Source organism: Notothenia rossii, assembly GCF_949606895.1.
Source record: "Notothenia rossii genome assembly, chromosome: 2".
Taxonomy (NCBI): Eukaryota; Metazoa; Chordata; class Actinopteri; order Perciformes; family Nototheniidae; genus Notothenia; species Notothenia rossii.
The window spans coordinates 47,305,393-47,322,655 of NC_136904.1; the positions used below are offsets into that span (position 1 = coordinate 47,305,393).

A 17,263-nucleotide genomic window follows, 5' to 3' on the forward strand; every position below is an offset into this window, starting at 1 on the left:
ATAGAACATAAACGTATTTGAGATACGTTACTGAGAGAAAATAGGTTTCTAGAAGATATGTAGACCTTAAACGTTTTTGAGATACGTTCAAAAACAAACGTAACGTGGGAGAAAATACGTTTCTTCCTAAACGTAATTGAGAATGCAGTATGAAACGACTACAAACAATATTGTGATTATTTACCCATTAACCAGCATAATAACGGATTTGGTAAACGTAACAGTGAGCCGCCAGCCCGAAAATAAGTTTGCTCTAACATTATATTAATAAATTACTATTATCATTATTATAAGCTAGAAAATAAATGGCCAAGATAGGTAGAAAGTAAACGTATTTGAGTTACGTGCAAAACAAACGTAATGTGGGAGAAAATAGGTTTCTAGAAGATATGTAGAAAATAAACGTATTTGAGATACGTTGATAAAAACGTAAAGTGGGAGAAAATACGTTTCTCATTAAACGTATTTGAGAATGCAGTTTAGTTCTGTGGGACCGTAATTTTTAGGAGACAGGGTAAAAAAGATTTAAAAAATACAGATTTCAGTATTCTGAGGCTCTGAGCCCCATTTATTTTCGACACAGACGGCAACAAAAGTCCGAAATTATACGATTTAAAATAAAAGCAATAATTGTGGCTTGCTATTGAGTAAGAACATGTTTTTATGAACCACACAGCTTCCGGTCTTCCTATAACACGTAATGCCGTGAGACTACCAATAGAAATACATTGCTTTTAAAATCGTGCTGTGCAACACGAAAAAAAGGGGAAAATCGTGTTAGTGAACACAATCAATAGATTAAAAATCGTGTTGGTGAACACGAAATGCCATGAGACTGGGTTGTTCACCTTCAGTGTCTCAACTGAAAGAGGACCACAAACACACAAAAGATATACCATTTTGAGATTTGGGGATATTTATCTCCCATTCTTTCACTTTTTCTGACATTTTCAACACCAAACATGTCGTTAATGTTTCTGTTTATTGAACTACAGCAATCTGAAAGCCTGTACATTATTTATATCACACTTTATCAGTAGAAAAATGCAGGAAATGACTTTTTTAATGCAGTATTTTCTGATTTATGGCGCAACACAAAGATATTTCGTTCTGTGCAAACCTTTGACTCTGTCAACAACATGAAACAAGAATATGAACATGGCTTTATCCAATGTTCACACAAGAGTTCTATATCCTGACACATCCTTCCAGTGCTTCTCAAAGTGTGGTCCGAGGACCACTGGTGACGATGCTAATTAAGTTAATCCATAGGTTAATCCAATGTGTCTGTGTCACTTTGAATGATTTCTGATAATCCATGAGCAATAAACCTGCTTTTCGGTTTTCCGAAGTCAGAGCTACAGACAGCTTAACTCAGGAGCAAAACTGCGTGCGCGAAGCCCCCACCTTTTTGTTTTACCATGTGTGTGTGTGGGGAGATTCCCCTTCGATTCTATTGGCTCTAACGATCAGAAAGAGATGTCAATCACCAAAATCGACAAATGGGTTCCAGAGAAACGGTAAAACCCCCATTTCCACCCAAATCACCTCAGAGGTGGAGTTTTTTTTGCTAAACCTCTCTAAAAAGGTAAAATGTCACTTGTTTTGCATCAATCTTGATACAGGGTACTTATTATATGTTTTACTTTGGATTCCTAAAGCTTTTAGTCTACCTTACCATCATCCAAGGGTATTTTTCACTGTAAGTAAAAAATAATCTTTGGACGGACACTATAATTTACAGTTTTTTAATATGTTCAATCTGAATTTTCTTTAAAATAACAAACATCTATATTGATTCTGACTTTTTTACATCCAACTCACAGGTCTATCATTACTTTGAGAAAAAAGATTATTAATTTAACCCTTTTAGAAGGGAAGATATGGTCATTTGTTCTGGGAATATCATTTTCGAGCCTGAGACCTGAAAAACAGGCTCAGGGCTAAACTGGTTAAGTGGTCCTTGATATTAAAAAGTTTGAGAAACACTGATCTACACTCTCTCAACTTAAAGAGGACCAGAAACACATTAAACCTATAATAAAATGTGGAGACTTTGGGATATTTATCTCCGATTCTTTTATTTTTTGGGCATTTTACAGACCAAACATGTTGTTGATGTCACTGTTTACCAAACTACCTCTTTTTCTGAAAAATGCTTAAAATGATGCAATATGTTAAATAGATGGTTTATACATGTAATTACTGGCAGTGCTTGAATTGGGCCGGTACTCACCGGTACGCAGTACCGGCACTTCTGATTTTTACCCATGTGGTACCGGCACTTCTTACTGAGTACCGGCACCTTGCCGGTACTCAGTAAAATGCCGGTACTCAGCCACCGGCAATATACGTATATATTGTAAACGCAACATAGCGCAAATGTGGGTCTGACTCTGCCTCACAGAGGGTGACTGGCTGTCTACATGACGTGGCCTGCCGACATTGCCACTTTCATACAGATCATACTAATGCCCTCGATTGGTCTCTGTGTGTCATTCAAGCTCGGGAGGGTGTGTGTTGGTGTATGTGTGGCGCGAGCGAGCGAGAAAGCGCGCGCACCGGTTACGTGTATTGTTGTTAGCATCTGGTGCTAGCTAGCTGCCCTAACGGATATAAGGAGCTGTTTCAAAAACAAGGTTGAGGGAAAGTCCTTTGCTGTCAGACTGAGAGGCTGATAACTACAGCTCTGGTGAGGTAAATTACTCTCTGAGTCTTTAGATAGTTCACTTAGTTTAAGTTATCTCAGTGGGTCTCAAACGGTTCGGTCACCATTTATGTAAACACATATTTCCATTTGAGGGGGTAGTGATTAGTAAAATATGCATGAATAATACAAACAAAATGTTAACTAGGTGAAAAAAGGTAAGATAAACTTGTTGAGAGCTAAAACTAGTCTTTGCTGTTGCCTCAAAGAGGAGCAGGGGGGAGAGGAGGTAGACAGGAGAGGCCGATTCAGGAGCCCAGACACACTCACAACTATAAATGAACCAAAAACAAATAAATAAACAAGTTTCAATGTTTTTTCCTATTGGATATTGTATGTTATTGGTTATGGCCATGTACTTATGATTTTATGATTATTTAAATGTATACATTTTTGGTTCATATGGGTGTAGTCTCTTTATTTCCCCCTCAAAATGCACCAGATTGATGCATTTAAGTCCAACATTTAAAAAAAAATCTTACCGGGGGAGCATGCCCCCGGACCCCCTATAGGATTTGAGGCCCGGCTCCACTGTTCCCAAATAGATTTGCAATTTTTTTTAAATAGTAACCCATCTCCATATGTTTCTTTTTGGGTAGTAGATTTAAACTAGAGGGCTATCACTTTGTGCAGCAACACTATTGACAAATAAATCCAGCAAAATGGCACAAAAAACTGGTAGTGGCCTCAGGGACGAGGAGTAATTTAACCAGCCAGTAGGAGTCAAGCTTTACTTTCTTTTATATCCATAAAGAAAAAGTAAATCTGTTTACAGTTGTTTCATTATGGATGTTGAGAGGTATCCATATATCTCTTCATTTTGCTCTCAAAGTGCACCAGATTGATGCCTCTAACTTCAATATTTTAAAAAAAATGTTCCCGGGGGAGCATGCCCCCGGACCCTCCTAGACTAGAGGGTGTCAGGTCCACTCCCCACTTATAAAAATAGCACTTTACCACTGCACCCCCTCTAATCTCAGATGCACCCTGAGTCATTTTGTTTAAGTACAGTGAGCCTTTCTAAAATATACAGTAAAGAGACAAACCCACCAGCATTATAGGATATACTATGACTTTGTGCCAAATACTTGTTGCTGATTTAGAGTACTGGCACCTTTTTTATTCCAATTCAAGCACTGATTACTGGGGTTCCATTTCTTCTGATTACCTAATTTGGGCGTGCACATTTGCCGTGCGCAAACCTACTTCTTTTGGATTTGGAAAGGTTGGCATGTATGCTAGTGGTTCATATTAGGCTAGCAAGAACATGTTTACAATTGCAATCTAATACGGGTGGTCTGCTACGTTCGGTCATTCATTGTAGCTGGCATAAAAACAATGTTTTCCCTAGCAAACTCATGTCTAGCTCTTGGTAGCCTTCTTTTTTAGCTCAGTAGCATACGCGCTAGGAACACCAACTATAATGTAAATAAGTTTTGCGACTGACCGTACGGTAAATCACCCGGAGTATACTGTCTATGAGTATTTTGTGTGTGTATGCAGACATTCTCCTGCTATGGAGTTGATATATGGAAACGCTAGCAACTTAGTTAGCCCAGTAGGCACTGTGTCAATAGCTTAGCAGCCCGAAAAAAGGTTTACCCATTTAAACAGTCGTGGTAGATACCTTGTTTGTTTTAAACATCATAAATACAAAAACAACAATGAATACCTACTGGTTGTGTACCCGAATCTCCCGCTGGTCCAAAAAAAGGAGGAACAGCATCGTTCTACAGTGCCCTACGCTGTACATATCCGGCATGAATCGCTGAAAGGTTTGTGAAGCTTTGTTTCGTGAAATGCTGACAGAGGGTGTGGCCTCTGGGTATCCACACGTCACAGTACCCAGGAAGTAAACAATGGAAAATTAGAAATTATGAAGTTCCTTCCTATCGTTAATTTTAGATACAAACAGATTACTGTTTTCATCAATATCTTCAGAGGACAGTGTCCCCCCAATCAAACCAACAACCCTGCATTCTTGGAACGCAATGCCCTAGTAGAACAGTAGGGTATAATGAGTTCTTTAAGATAAGATGGCGCCTGCCCATTAAAGGCTTTGTAGGCGAGAAGAACAATTTCAAATTATATCCTGTGTTCTATAGGGAGCCAGTGTAAGGCAGCCAGAACAGGAGTAATGTGGTCCCTTTTCCGTGCTCTGGCCAATACACCTGCTGCAGCATTTTTAATCAGCTGAAGCCACTTAAAGGTAGGGTAGGTAAGAATGGAGAAACCAGCTTGAGTGCGCTAGAATTTGAAACTACGCAGCTGAAAAAAATCTGCCCCTTCCTTCAGACATCCTTACAGAGCCCCTCCTCCAAGACAAACAAACATACACATGACCAATGAGGGCACGAGATAAGTTTGTGCACAGATGGAAGGCTGACAGGCACGTAGGCCATCCAGTTATTTTAGCCGGGCCGGCTAAAAAAATTGGTCGTGCTTTTTACAGCGCCATGGCTTCCACAGATTAAATGTTTTGATGTATTTATTGTCAAAGCATTTAATGTATTCATTGCTATCGGGATGTTAAGAGCATTCCATGGAGTATAACAAAGTGTTTCTGAAGTGAATTACCTACCCCACCTTTAACTGACTTTTTGGTACACCCTGATAATAAAGATTTACAATAATCCAGCCTTGAAGTAACAAATGCATGGACTAGTTTCTCTGCATCGTTTTGAGACAAGATATGCCTGATCTTTGCAATGTTGTAGATGAAAGAAGGCGGTCTGTGAGATTTGTTTTATGTGGTCGTTAAAGGATAAATTCTGATCAAATATAACACCAAGGTTCCTTACAGTCTCACTGCAAGTTAATGCCATCCAGAGTGAGTGAGTATATATTTAGATAGTTTGTTTCCTAGATTATTTGGGCAGAGTACAATAACTTCAGTTTTGTCCGTGTTTAAAATAAAAAAATTCAAGGTCATCCAAGTTTTTAAGCCCTTGAGGAAGTCTTGAATTGTATTAAGAATATTGGTTTCATCAGGTTTGATAAGTAGTAATATTCATCCCGCTTCCATCACATTAGTATGCATAAAAAGTGACAGGTGCTTAGACAGGTCACACCTCTCCCTACTTATGCTAATGAGCTAAGTCCCGCCTCCCCTTTGATCGAGGTGTGAGATCTCAAGTAGGTGTGATATCCCAAGTAGGTGTGAGATCCGTCGATAGGAGGGGGGGTGAAGTGTATTCACAGGTGTGAAAAGCCCCAACTGTTGCGCCTTATGGTGTATAATAAAAAATGTTTCAATCACATTAGTATGCATAAAAAGTGACAGATTGACCCGCCCCCAAGTGTGTGTGTGTGTGTGTGTGTGTGTGTGTGTGTGTGTGTGTGTGTGTGTGTGTGTGTGTGTGTGTGTGTGTGTGTGTGTGTGTGTGTGTGTGTGTGTGTGTGTGTGTGTGTGTGTGTGTGTGTGTGTGTGTGTGTGTGTGTGTGTATGTGTGACGGTCTCCCCTAACCCCTGCTGTGGACCGGGGCTACATCAAATCTTATTTTAGTCCCTAAAGAAAAGCCATAAACATAATAATTAAAAATAGTATTGATGTATGTTACCACTTTCCTTCTTCATCAGACAGCTTAGATTCCCGTTAGAAAGGGGCTAACATCTACTCTCGTCTCAAAGCCTCCTTCCTTCTGCGGTGATGCAGGCAAATGCTGCCCCTCTCTACTATACTAAAGTCACCATACAAACGTTATTGTCCTATCTAAATTAGATTAAGGTTTTAATATGATTGGTGTTAATTAGTTTACTAGCTATGAGGAAGTCTCTATCTATATTGCAAGGATTAGACTGATGGTTGTAAAAAATGTTTAGCCATTGACCTGGCTAAGGGTTTATAAGGATATCTAGTTTCTACAGCAAGAGAAAGGTGATGATGAACCACCCTGCCATCTCTCTCTGTTTCTGCTGATGTGCAAAATATACAAAATAACGTTTTATATACTTACTCTCTTGTTAAAAGGTGATGAAGTTTGCAGCGTAAGCCAGCCATCAGTGTTCTAGTTTTAAGGTTTTGCATACCTCAAAGTGTGTCGAAAAGTATCTTGGCAAGAGAAAAAAGCCAAAATCCGCGTAGGCCATTAAAAAAGAAACCGTTTTACAAATGAACAGACACAAATGCAGACTTGACTACTTGGCAGTTGATTAAAGCAGATTTGTCCTTTTTCATCTCTCAAAGGTTTGGGTCCTGTTCAACACTGGGTACAGAAATATATTCAATATACAGTCATTTGTACGTAAAGATTTTTTAAGTTGTAAGCACTTAGAAATATACATTTGATTGCATTTTAAAGTGGCTGTCGACAACTTATAATAATGAAGTAGTTGATTGCACAGATTTGTAATGGATGTAAAATAAAGACGACATTAGCATTTAAATTGGCTCCCTATAAGACTCGCGTTCTCTATGAAATTATGTCTGGCTCTGAGTAGTGTTCTCCCTTTCACAATAAAAAGCCCAAACACAATACTTTCTGAATCACTGCAGGAAGTAATGTGCTAAAATGCAAATACAAATAGCTTACAGTAGCTCCCAATTAGTTGAACAATTGGAAAACCGCAAGGACTGTGGAAACACCTACTGGCAAAGGATTGTGGATGCAAATTATGCAAAGAGGAAGAAAAAACATTCTATCTAAAGCTAGATAACACAATCTACGTATTGACAGTATGAGTACAACAAAAACAGTATGCATGTTGATGCAAACGACGATGTTCAGTAAACGATCAATCAAAATCGAAGGATCCAATGTATTTTTAAATGGAGCAGAAATAGAACTAGTCTCCCAGTTCAAGTATCTTGAACAGGGAGTGTCATATTGGACTCGCACTTGGCTTTTTAAGAAACATATCCAGAAAGTATCCAATACAATTAAATTCAACTTGCAACATTTTAAACAAATTAGACCTTTTTTTAACTGTCAATGCTGCAAAGTCATACCTCCACTGTATGATTCTATCCCACATTGAATACTGTTTTACAAACTGGTCGTTTGCTTGTGCCACACACCTGAAACCCATAGAACAGCTGTTCAAGAGAGCTATCCAGGTGTTTGACAGAAAGCTACAGTCATACCACCACTGTACCATCCTTGAAAATCACAATTTCTTGAGTTTTTGACAATTTTAAGTCTTTTAAAAGTATGTGTTTTTTAAATAATATTTACATGGGCTGGCCCCCCTCCCCTTGGGGGAATTCATCCACAGAAAACACACTGGATGCAGCACTAGGTCAGAAACCAGAGGAGACTGTGAAGTCCACCACAGACGGACCACCTTTGGACAAAATGTCCTCTCCATTAAAGGCAGCTCATTGTGGAATAGCCCCCCAACTGAGATACGGGATTGTCCCACTCTCAATAGTTTTAAAGGTCAACTTAAAGAATGGTTGAGAAACAAACAGACGTGTAATCACCACTAAATAAATGCACTTTAACACAGGGGTATCTCCTCTTGCACTTTATGTAGCGCTTTTATCTTATCTTGCACTTTATATATCATAGCTGCTACATTGTACTGCCATGTGGTAAATGCTTGTATGCTCATGCTCTTTCTGAATATCATGTATTTATTTTTGCTGTATATATATATATATATATATACATATATAAATGTCATGTTCTTATATGCTGTATGTGACGGGACTATAGATGGAAATTAGCTCAAAGCTAAAATCCGGCTCATTTACACTTGTAAGCATTATTTTTGTTTTAAAGTGTTCATCAATGTGCACTACGGTAGCCCTGAAGAAAATTAAACATTAAAATATGTTATCGATGTCCCCATTCCCAGTTTGTTTTGGGAATAATTGCGATGTTTACTATGTTTTGGTAGCTCTTAACAAAACAGAATTTTTGTAAAAGACTGCGACTCTAAAAGGCAAGTTTGTGATTTTAACACTGTTTCGATGAAACAATGCAGTCTTGATAACTTGACCTGACTAACATTCCTTTTCTAAATATATGTTTTTAGATGCTTTACTTTGATTTCTTTGATGTTATTTTAACACAACATTACTTTTTTCATATTTTTCAACATACTGTGATATTCTGTTTTTGTCTTTCTCTCCTTTTTCCATTATATTTTTGAAAAACTAACAAAATACAACATGCAACTAATACATTATACAATATTATGACTTTTTTGCGATATTTTCAACACAATATACTTGTACCTTTTTTGTGGATGTAGGGCTTCAAGAGATTTTGCATGTCATGCATAAACCAGCCTGTCCTCCTACAAAAAACGACCAAATAGGTCGATTGTTTAAGCAGTGTTGATCACGATATTACGACCCATAGCCACGTAGCTTTCCCATTATTCATTTCTAGCAGCAGTTTATTACGAACTTTTGTCACGTTTTGTCACGATCGTAATCCCGTGAACTTTAACCTTGCACATCAATAAAAGTGCGACGAGCCAAGAAGATGAAGATGAAGAAGAAGATGAAGAAGAAGAAGAATTGTTAAAGAGCGTCAGAGCTTTACAAGTGGTAAATCTGATTTCTGTATTTCATTTGATTTGTTTACGCTTTTAATTAATCCTGTCATTTTTCTACTAATCATGTTTAACCACGATATTTCAGTTTGACGTTTTAGGGCTGGCCCGTGGCATAGGCAGTATAGGCGAATGCATGTTGTTAGCAATAGCATGGCTGTAAAGGTTTGCGCTTAGCTTAGCGCTTAGCTTATATGCGCTAACGGATATGTATTGCAATATAAGAAGGTTCGTCTACAACAAGTTGGAGGGAGAGTTTTCTCCTTCGCACAAAAGGAGCTAAAATCTTGCCTAAAAACAAAACCCTTGGTAGCACGTGACATAACACATAACAATGGCAAAAGTATGTATATTCAGCTAACCAGACCAGGACATGATATGAACGTAAACAATGCGAAAGGAAATGGCATTTAATAATAATAATAATAATAGTTGACATTTACATGGCTCTTTTTATAATGCACACATATTTTTTTTCTTTCGAAATGTCACCTAACATGTTGCATTAATGATAGTTAGGGTAAGTTCAACACTTGAATATCATCAGGTCATAGTTGTTTTACTACTTTAATTATTCGCTAATTCAACTTAAGTTTTGTGAAAGCATCACATCTAGTTAAAAAGAGAAATATATTTCCCTGTAATTACTGATTTACCTGGGACTTGATTGATTTTGGTGTCTGTAGTTTTATTTTGGCAAATGCTTATTTATGAAGCAACAATTAAATTACATGGTAGCACAGCTAATCTGAGTTCATCTGTTTGTTTTTTTTCAGGTCATCTATCAATTCAATTATATGAAGTAGCCTATTATCCTAAAAAAATCAACGGTTCTTTTCAGAGCCATATTCCTCTTCCTACTCTCTTTTACCCCTCTCGTTTTCTTGTCTTTTGTTTTGTTTTTCTCCCTCCCTGTATGTCAGTTCATCCTTTGTTTGTTGTTGCCCTTTTTATCCTCACTTAAAAATGGCATCCAAGCAACTGAATGAATGGCTAGAGATAGGGAATGCCCTCGCAGATGAGTTGGCAAATAAGGCAAGTACAACATTATCCAAAAATGTATTATAACATTTACTCAAATGATAACAGACACACACATTACAAAGATGTGTGTGCAACAATTAAGGGAAATATATAATCTCTTTTATATATTTATATATTAAGATACCAAATAAACCAAAGAAACCGAAGATACAGAAGATACCAAAGAAAAGAACGCAAGGATCAAATGTTTCCTGGAGGAAGAGGGACCTGGATGGGAACATTATAGCCCAACATTGGAATAAGAATCGATCTGGTCTGTAAAATATAATCTAGTTCTAGTGTTTCATTAAGTTTTAATGTCGTTGGTCGGTCCTCAATAATGTTTCCCATATCATCGTACTTTGTTTTATGCAGTTAAACCTTCCAGCTCTCAGGAGTCCCCAGAGGTCGAGGAGACACATGAGATTCCTCTACAGGTCCCAAGTCTTGGTATGCACAATGAATTCTTAAATTATCCTTCAACTTGAAATGTAGGTAATTGTTTGTAGTATGTAATAGCTTTGTTCATGATACATTGTAAAGTGAAAAGCCATGTATGGAATATCTTTTTTTAATTAAACTAAATTCCATGATTTGTTTTATATTTTGTTATTTTAGATCAACATCTTCAGACACTGAGAAACCTGTTGGGTTCTCTCACTGTCCCTGCATCATCAGAAGAAACACCCACTGCATCAACATGGACCCAAAGACAGTTGAAACGTGAACAAAAATTCAGAGCTGCAATGCCAGAGCTCCTTAATTTGAAATTGGCTGCAGAGATTGTCACTACACGTTCCTGTCTCCAATGCAAAACTGCTGATGCTGTGGTCCGGTGCTTGGACTGTGTTCCACCAGGAACTCCCTTTCTTTGTCCGGCATGTGACCCTATTATCCATGGTAAACATGTCTTCCATGACAGGGAAGCCATGTTTGATGGGTTTTACAGACCTATTCCTCCCACATCCTTAGTGGTTGTGGATGAAAGTGGCCAATATGGACTCTGTGAACAAGGTGGGTTCAAATAATGTATTACATATTCCCTTACCATGGTTTCCTAATGTGCACTACATATACAGCGGCATCATTTTCACCATGTCGGAAGTTTGCTTTAACAGTTAAAATGTCTCAATTTGTATTGACTACATTTCCTAACATGTCCTAACATGCATATGAATCTCTGAAATTGTCTTTGCTGCAGTGTGTCTGCTTCCAATTCCTCCGCCATCCCAAATCTGCTTCTGTGGTCCAAGCCAAGATTTCACCATCATCCCAGGAAAGCAGACCGTGTTGGTGACTATCAATGGTTTGTTGCCACCAGAAGACGATCAAGCAGAAATACAGGATTACTATTATACTTTTGTCCTACATTGCATAGATAGCTGTCAAATTGTACATTTATATTTTTTCTCAGGTCCATACAACATTCGTCTGCCTTCTGTGTGCTGTCCAATTTGTTCCGCCAAATGGTCCCCGAGCATAGGTGACTTGCTGGGATACAAATACTGGCCAGCAACCGACAGCTGCAAAATAATTTTTAAGTTTGATGTGTTCACATCATTCGAGCAAATGAAATTGGCCAGCCCAGCATTATCCCAGCAAGTATTTATAAAAATGCTTGAACATCGATCGTTTTCCACAGGAAGGGTAAGAATAAAATGTGGTTTTCAAGATTTTTGAATACCAAACTTTTAATTAACCAAATGAATACCATTCTTGTTTCCAGACAGGCAGAATCTGTAGCGATACCTTCCACAGAGTCTTTCGGGAGTTTGCCTTCTGTAATTACAGACAAGAAGATCTATGCCTGGTGGAGCCCTTTAAATGCCCAGCATGCACACCTGACATGCTGGCTATTGCTGTAGATGGCAATAGAAAGCATTATCGCTTCAAGAAGTCCAGAGGGTCAGTGAAATCATATTCTCATTTTAGTTGTTGTTTTATTGACTAAGCTGAATGTCTTTGCTGAAATGTTTAACTTTCCCCAACTCTGCAATTTCTTTTTCCAAAGTTTGTAGACCATCAGAAAACAATAGTTGGTTTGAAATTACACATAATTATATAAATCCAATTCATAAACATTATTGTATATGACGCCTGTAAAGTTAACTCAACTTTAAAATGTTAAATGGTTGACGTTAGTTGGATATGTTGGAGCTAAGAACCAGTTTTGGATATAATCGCTTCATGAAAAATGTATTAAATTGCCCAGGAACCTTTTTCTATGCCTTCCTCTGCCCTATTCGATGCCCATCAATATAAAGGATGTACTTTTATTTTTACCTTTTTACAAGAAGTCAGTAAACTTTTCACTAATGTTAAATAATGGTGACAAAAGACTTTACACAGAATTACAGATCAAATTCACAAAGACCTTTTCCACATTTATGAAAATGTTATGGCAAAAGCAAATTGGCCACATTAAATAGAGGACACAATCAAACTTATGTATGTATGATAATGTTGCTTACAATGTCTTTCTCGAATTTCGCAGGACAGATGAACCGTCTCTATTTGATGGACTGTTCATTGCCCAGGACAGTAAAGTGTCTGCCTTTGTCGACAAAATCAGGAGCCAGATGACGATTGTAAGAATCTATTCAATCCCCTAACCCTTTATTTATTTTTCTTAGCACAGGGTTAAATGTAACAGATTGTGTCTATTTCAGAAAAGTGGTCGTGATGTTTGTGGACCGGCAACATTCACAGCTTGCAGAGAAACCTCACACAAGTCCAGGGCCAAGGTGGATGAGGAAGGCCTGCAAATAGCTGTGTGCAGACATGGCATCTTGCTACAAGGCCTAAATCACTACCGTGGTGAAATATATGCCTACCCAATGTTCCTGCAGAAGGAGCTGGCTGAAGTTGCGAATGCAACATTCTTTTGTATGGATGTTGCCTGCAGGTAGTTATAACTATTGCAAAATTGGAAGTGTACTGGCCTTATTTGGAGAAGATGGCAGCAAAGTTGCCTGAGCTCCAGAGATGAAACCTTTTCTCTCTGTAATGCACGCCAAGGCCCACACAGGCAAATGCGAGGTACAGTATGCAAGTTAAACATTTTTGTCACTAGATTCAAATGTTTTAGAAATTGTAGTGCACATAAGAATATCATGTAGTATATTCTATTCAAGCCTGTGGAATAATTGTAATAGTTACAAATGTTGACAAAATTGTTACAAAACAGACTGTCACAAGGATAGGCTTCCAAAACCCATTATGTTTATTTTAGTAAATATATCCGCACTGTAGAAATAATGAATGAATAGAGCTTCAAATAACTGCAGTTGTGACATTGTAGTTCAAAGCATAATTCAATATCAGAACATTTTAACTTTCTGAAATTGCTCCTGACACTGATGATAACTAAAGATGTACAGTACAAGAAATTATAATATTGAACTAAATAGCTAGATCTCATTGTTTATGATTCTGAGCAGGTGAAGTGGGGTGGCAGAAGCCAGGAAGGTGTTGGAAATACTGTCGGCGAGGAAGTGGAACAGGTTAACAGCTTCCTCTCAAGGGCAGCTCTGACAACAAAATACATGACCAAATCAGGTTGGTAGAGGAAAACAAATAGTTTGAAGTAGTGCCACATTGTAAAGCTCATATGAATTTTCATGTTTTTGTGTTTACAGCTAGAGCAGATATGATAACCGTGCTGGCTATGCAATGGAACCACAGGAAGGTGGAGAATCTCCACAAGACACTCTCAAAGAGATTTGTCAAAGTAAGACGTCCATGCTGCATTTCAAAATGTATATTAAGAATATCCGAGTTTCTTGTTGTAGTAATTTAACACCATCCTTAGCTACATGTTGTTGAATTGAATGTATTCTGCAATCATTTCATTATGATGGCGCTGCCATGGCACACTGTTCTGCCAAGAGAGTCTCTGTTCTGTTTGTTTTTAATAAAGCACTATAGGTTGATTCATCTGAATTTCTGGATAATAATAATAATAATAATGTTAATCCTGCTTGATCTTGAAAAAAAAGGGACACTAAGGTGATACTTGCCAACCTTGAAGAGAAGGTGTTTAGCATTTCATGTTGTTGTATGGTCAGTTAATGTGCATAAAGGAATTCAGTAAAAAACAACCTTCTCAACCAACTGGAACGCATATTCACTTTTTCCTTTTAAACATTCTAACCAGACTACACAGAGAGCACAAACTGAAGTGGACAATCTTGAGAGTCTCAAGCAAGAGCTGAACATCTCCCTGGAGGACACGGAGCAGTGGGTGTTGGAGGTCAAGCAATGGGCAGCCACTGGTATGTTATATGATCACTGTGGTATAGATTTGGTTCCATATTTCCAAACATTTGGCTTCATGTTTTATGATTACACCTTGTTGTTTCTGTTTTCAAGAGAAACATGGAGCCCAGAGTAGCCAAGAGGAGCTCCAGAGAGAAATAGATGAAATTATTTATTCCCTCCGAAGAAAGAAACACAACCTCTATCGACAAAATGGTATTTATTATTACGTTATCTAGAAACAATATTTGTTTCTTGTTGTTGTTGTTTGTATTATTAATATTAGTTTATTTGTATTTTTTTTTTACTTTACAGACAGCAACCAAACAAGGCAACGCAAACGGAGAAGACTGACAGAGCTCAAGAAGAAACTCAGAGAGAGGATACTGCAGTACAACACCATTAATGCCTGTTCAGAGAAAATTGACACAGAAGCAGCATGCAGTCTGTCTGAGGATGTCATTCTGCCCTGGGAGGCGCAAGGAGATGGTAAGAAACAACTTGTTTTTGTTTGCCCTAGATATTCCATAAATTCAGTTGAAGTACTAGAATACAATCACCAATGTAACACAGAGCTATCAACATAGGTGTCACAAATCATCATGATCACAACAAATCATTTTAAAATAATTATATTGAAAGGTCTGTATGATGTTGCCCTATCAAGTCTTAATAGTCTAGTCTCACTGGGACAGGCATATCTATGGAAACAGTAAAACCCTTCCTGACCACCCTGAACTGCATACTAATGTTGAATCTCAAGACATACTGAATGTAATTCTGCCAACATAGACAGAATTGAAAAAATTCAGCAAGCGGCGAGGTTGAATTTTTTTTTACCAGATTTTAAGGTTTTGGTCAATTTAATTAAAAAAGATTGAATACAAACTGATATTATTTGTTTTATTAGCCTTACCATTGTGGTTGTTATATTTTGTGTTTTTTCCATTATAGTGGTGAACCTGCGCACAAAGAGGCGACTTTTTGACCAGGTTATGCTGGTCAGGCGTATGGAAGAGGAGAAAGTCATCATTGTGAAGGAGATGACCCAGTATTGTCAAAATCTGAGGCAGGCACTGGACAAACTGGACCACCTCCTTCATCAGACAAAAGACGACATCAGGAACCAAAGTATGTTCCACAAATACCGATTTATAACATTTGCCACTGCCCCCCTCCCAGTGTCAAATGTCTATCACTGAATAGCATCTGTAATGATTGCATTTTTTCTGAATCACAAATCTTTTTAGCTAATATACAGCCTCGGAGTTAAACATTCAAATTGCTTATATGGAACCAACATCAATCAATTAAAAGTTGCCTTACATAGACTGTCATTTTGTCTTTTTATTTTAGTTTCTCCAAGCGATATAACAGAAGAGGGATACAGGGGACTGCACTGCTGTCTTTTACACCATCAATATCTTCTGGAGCAGAAACTGAGCAGAGTCACCAGCACCTACAGCTGTATTGGCTCGGACTCGTCTTTTCTCATGATGGAGGAAGACATTGAAGACGGTAATGAGGACGACGAACAGGACGGTGATGAGGACAACGAACAAGACGGTGATGAGGACGGTGATGAGGACAACGAACAAGACGGTGATGAGGACGGTGATGAGGAAAACTAACAGGACGGTGATGAGGACAACAAACAGGACAACGAACAGGACTTAACAAGTCTATTGTGTTGTATGCATGTCAACGTATTAAAACGAGTATTACGATTGAATGGCTTGTTTATTACCTTTTTTTTTATATGATCCTGCTTTGCATTTACTATGTCTGGTATTCAAGTAAATGCCATTAGCAGTTATCAGTCACCTTCAGATCCGAGTTACCTCGAGGGCCAGAGGTTCCCCACCCCTGGTATAAGGTTTTGGTGATCACCCTTATTATCATCATGTCATTTAATCCTGATCTGTTTAATTAGCCAATACTTACATCCAAAGAATGTGTCTAGACTTTACTACTACAGACACACACTAACAATACAAATTGAGCTAAGTAATACACTCACGAGCCACTTAATTAGGTACACCTTGCTAGGATGGGTTGGACCCCCATCTGCTTTCAGAACTGCGTTAAGTCTTCATGGCATATATTAAACAAGGTACTGGAAGCATTCCTCAGAGATTTTGCTCAATATTGACCTGATCGCATCACGCAGTTGCTGCAGATTTGTCGGCTGCACATCCATGACGCAAATCTCTGGTTCACCACATCCCAATGGTGCACTGTAGGATTTGGATCTGATGACTGTGGACTGTGACATTTGAGTAAAATTCATTGTCATGTTCAAGAAACCAGTTGGAGAATATTTGAGCTTTGTGACACGGTGAGTTATCCTGCTGGAAGTAGCCATCAGAAGATTGGTACACTGTTGTCATAAAAGCATGGACATGGTCAGCACAACCCGGTATCACGGCAAGACGTGAACATGTGACGATTTACCATGATGGGAGACGTGAAGCCGTCACGATTTCGTCCCTTCAAACGTGACAATTACACAGTATTGTTAACGTGGCCCAACCAGTGGAGATATACCCGGAAATGCCAAGCAAATGCTACCCCGACGGTCGGTTGTTATTATTATCAATATTAATATAATAATGATTTCATTTGTAATAGTCACACTCAATTTCGCCAATTTTCTGTTGCCCCAGCTGGTCGGCACCTCAGCAGATACAAAGGCTCCATTCATTTATTAAATCGATGTGTGTGGATGTGGAATTAACGGACGTGACGTTGCACGATTGCGTTACCAGGCA

At 38.3% G+C, this 17,263-nt stretch overlaps 1 protein-coding gene and 2 long non-coding RNA genes across 5 annotated transcripts; all 3 read left to right on the forward strand.

The window, feature by feature from the left end:
• The first annotated feature begins 10,374 nt into the window (after positions 1–10,374).
• On the forward strand, positions 10,375–11,583 carry LOC307030055. Its single transcript, XR_013805512.1, has 3 exons — positions 10,375–10,509; positions 10,611–10,685; positions 10,854–11,583. It is a non-coding gene; the product is annotated as an uncharacterized lncRNA (long non-coding RNA).
• Positions 11,584–11,747: 164 nt separating this feature from the next.
• LOC307028963 lies at positions 11,748–13,137 on the forward strand. Of its 2 annotated transcripts, XR_013805182.1 has the most exons (4): positions 11,772–11,882; positions 11,962–12,140; positions 12,730–12,823; positions 12,905–13,137. It is a non-coding gene; the product is annotated as an uncharacterized lncRNA (long non-coding RNA). The 2 variants fall into 2 exon arrangements; XR_013805181.1 differs by having other exon boundaries at positions 11,748–12,140.
• A 553-nt stretch (positions 13,138–13,690) lies between these two features.
• LOC307030286 (uncharacterized protein) lies at positions 13,691–16,348 on the forward strand. Of its 2 annotated transcripts, XM_079666620.1 has the most exons (7): positions 13,691–13,793; positions 13,874–13,965; positions 14,392–14,509; positions 14,607–14,708; positions 14,808–14,981; positions 15,447–15,623; positions 15,849–16,348. In XM_079666620.1, the coding sequence occupies exons 1-7, from the start codon at positions 13,781–13,783 to the stop codon at positions 16,121–16,123; spliced, it is 951 nt and encodes a 316-aa protein (XP_079522746.1). In that variant the 5' UTR covers positions 13,691–13,780; the 3' UTR covers positions 16,124–16,348. The 2 variants fall into 2 exon arrangements, with proteins under 2 accessions (XP_079522746.1, XP_079522745.1); XM_079666619.1 differs by having other exon boundaries at positions 13,722–13,965.
• The last annotated feature ends 915 nt before the right edge of the window (positions 16,349–17,263 follow it).

Coding starts and splice junctions, on each gene's coding strand:
- LOC307030286 (XM_079666619.1), top strand. CDS start 13,846: ATGAATTTTCATGTTTTTGTGTTTACAGCTAGAGCAGATATGATAACC. Junction 14,510..14,606: donor CAAGCAATGGGCAGCCACTG/GTATGTTATATG, acceptor TCTGTTTTCAAG/AGAAACATGGAGCCCAGAGT. Junction 14,709..14,807: donor CAACCTCTATCGACAAAATG/GTATTTATTATT, acceptor TTTACTTTACAG/ACAGCAACCAAACAAGGCAA.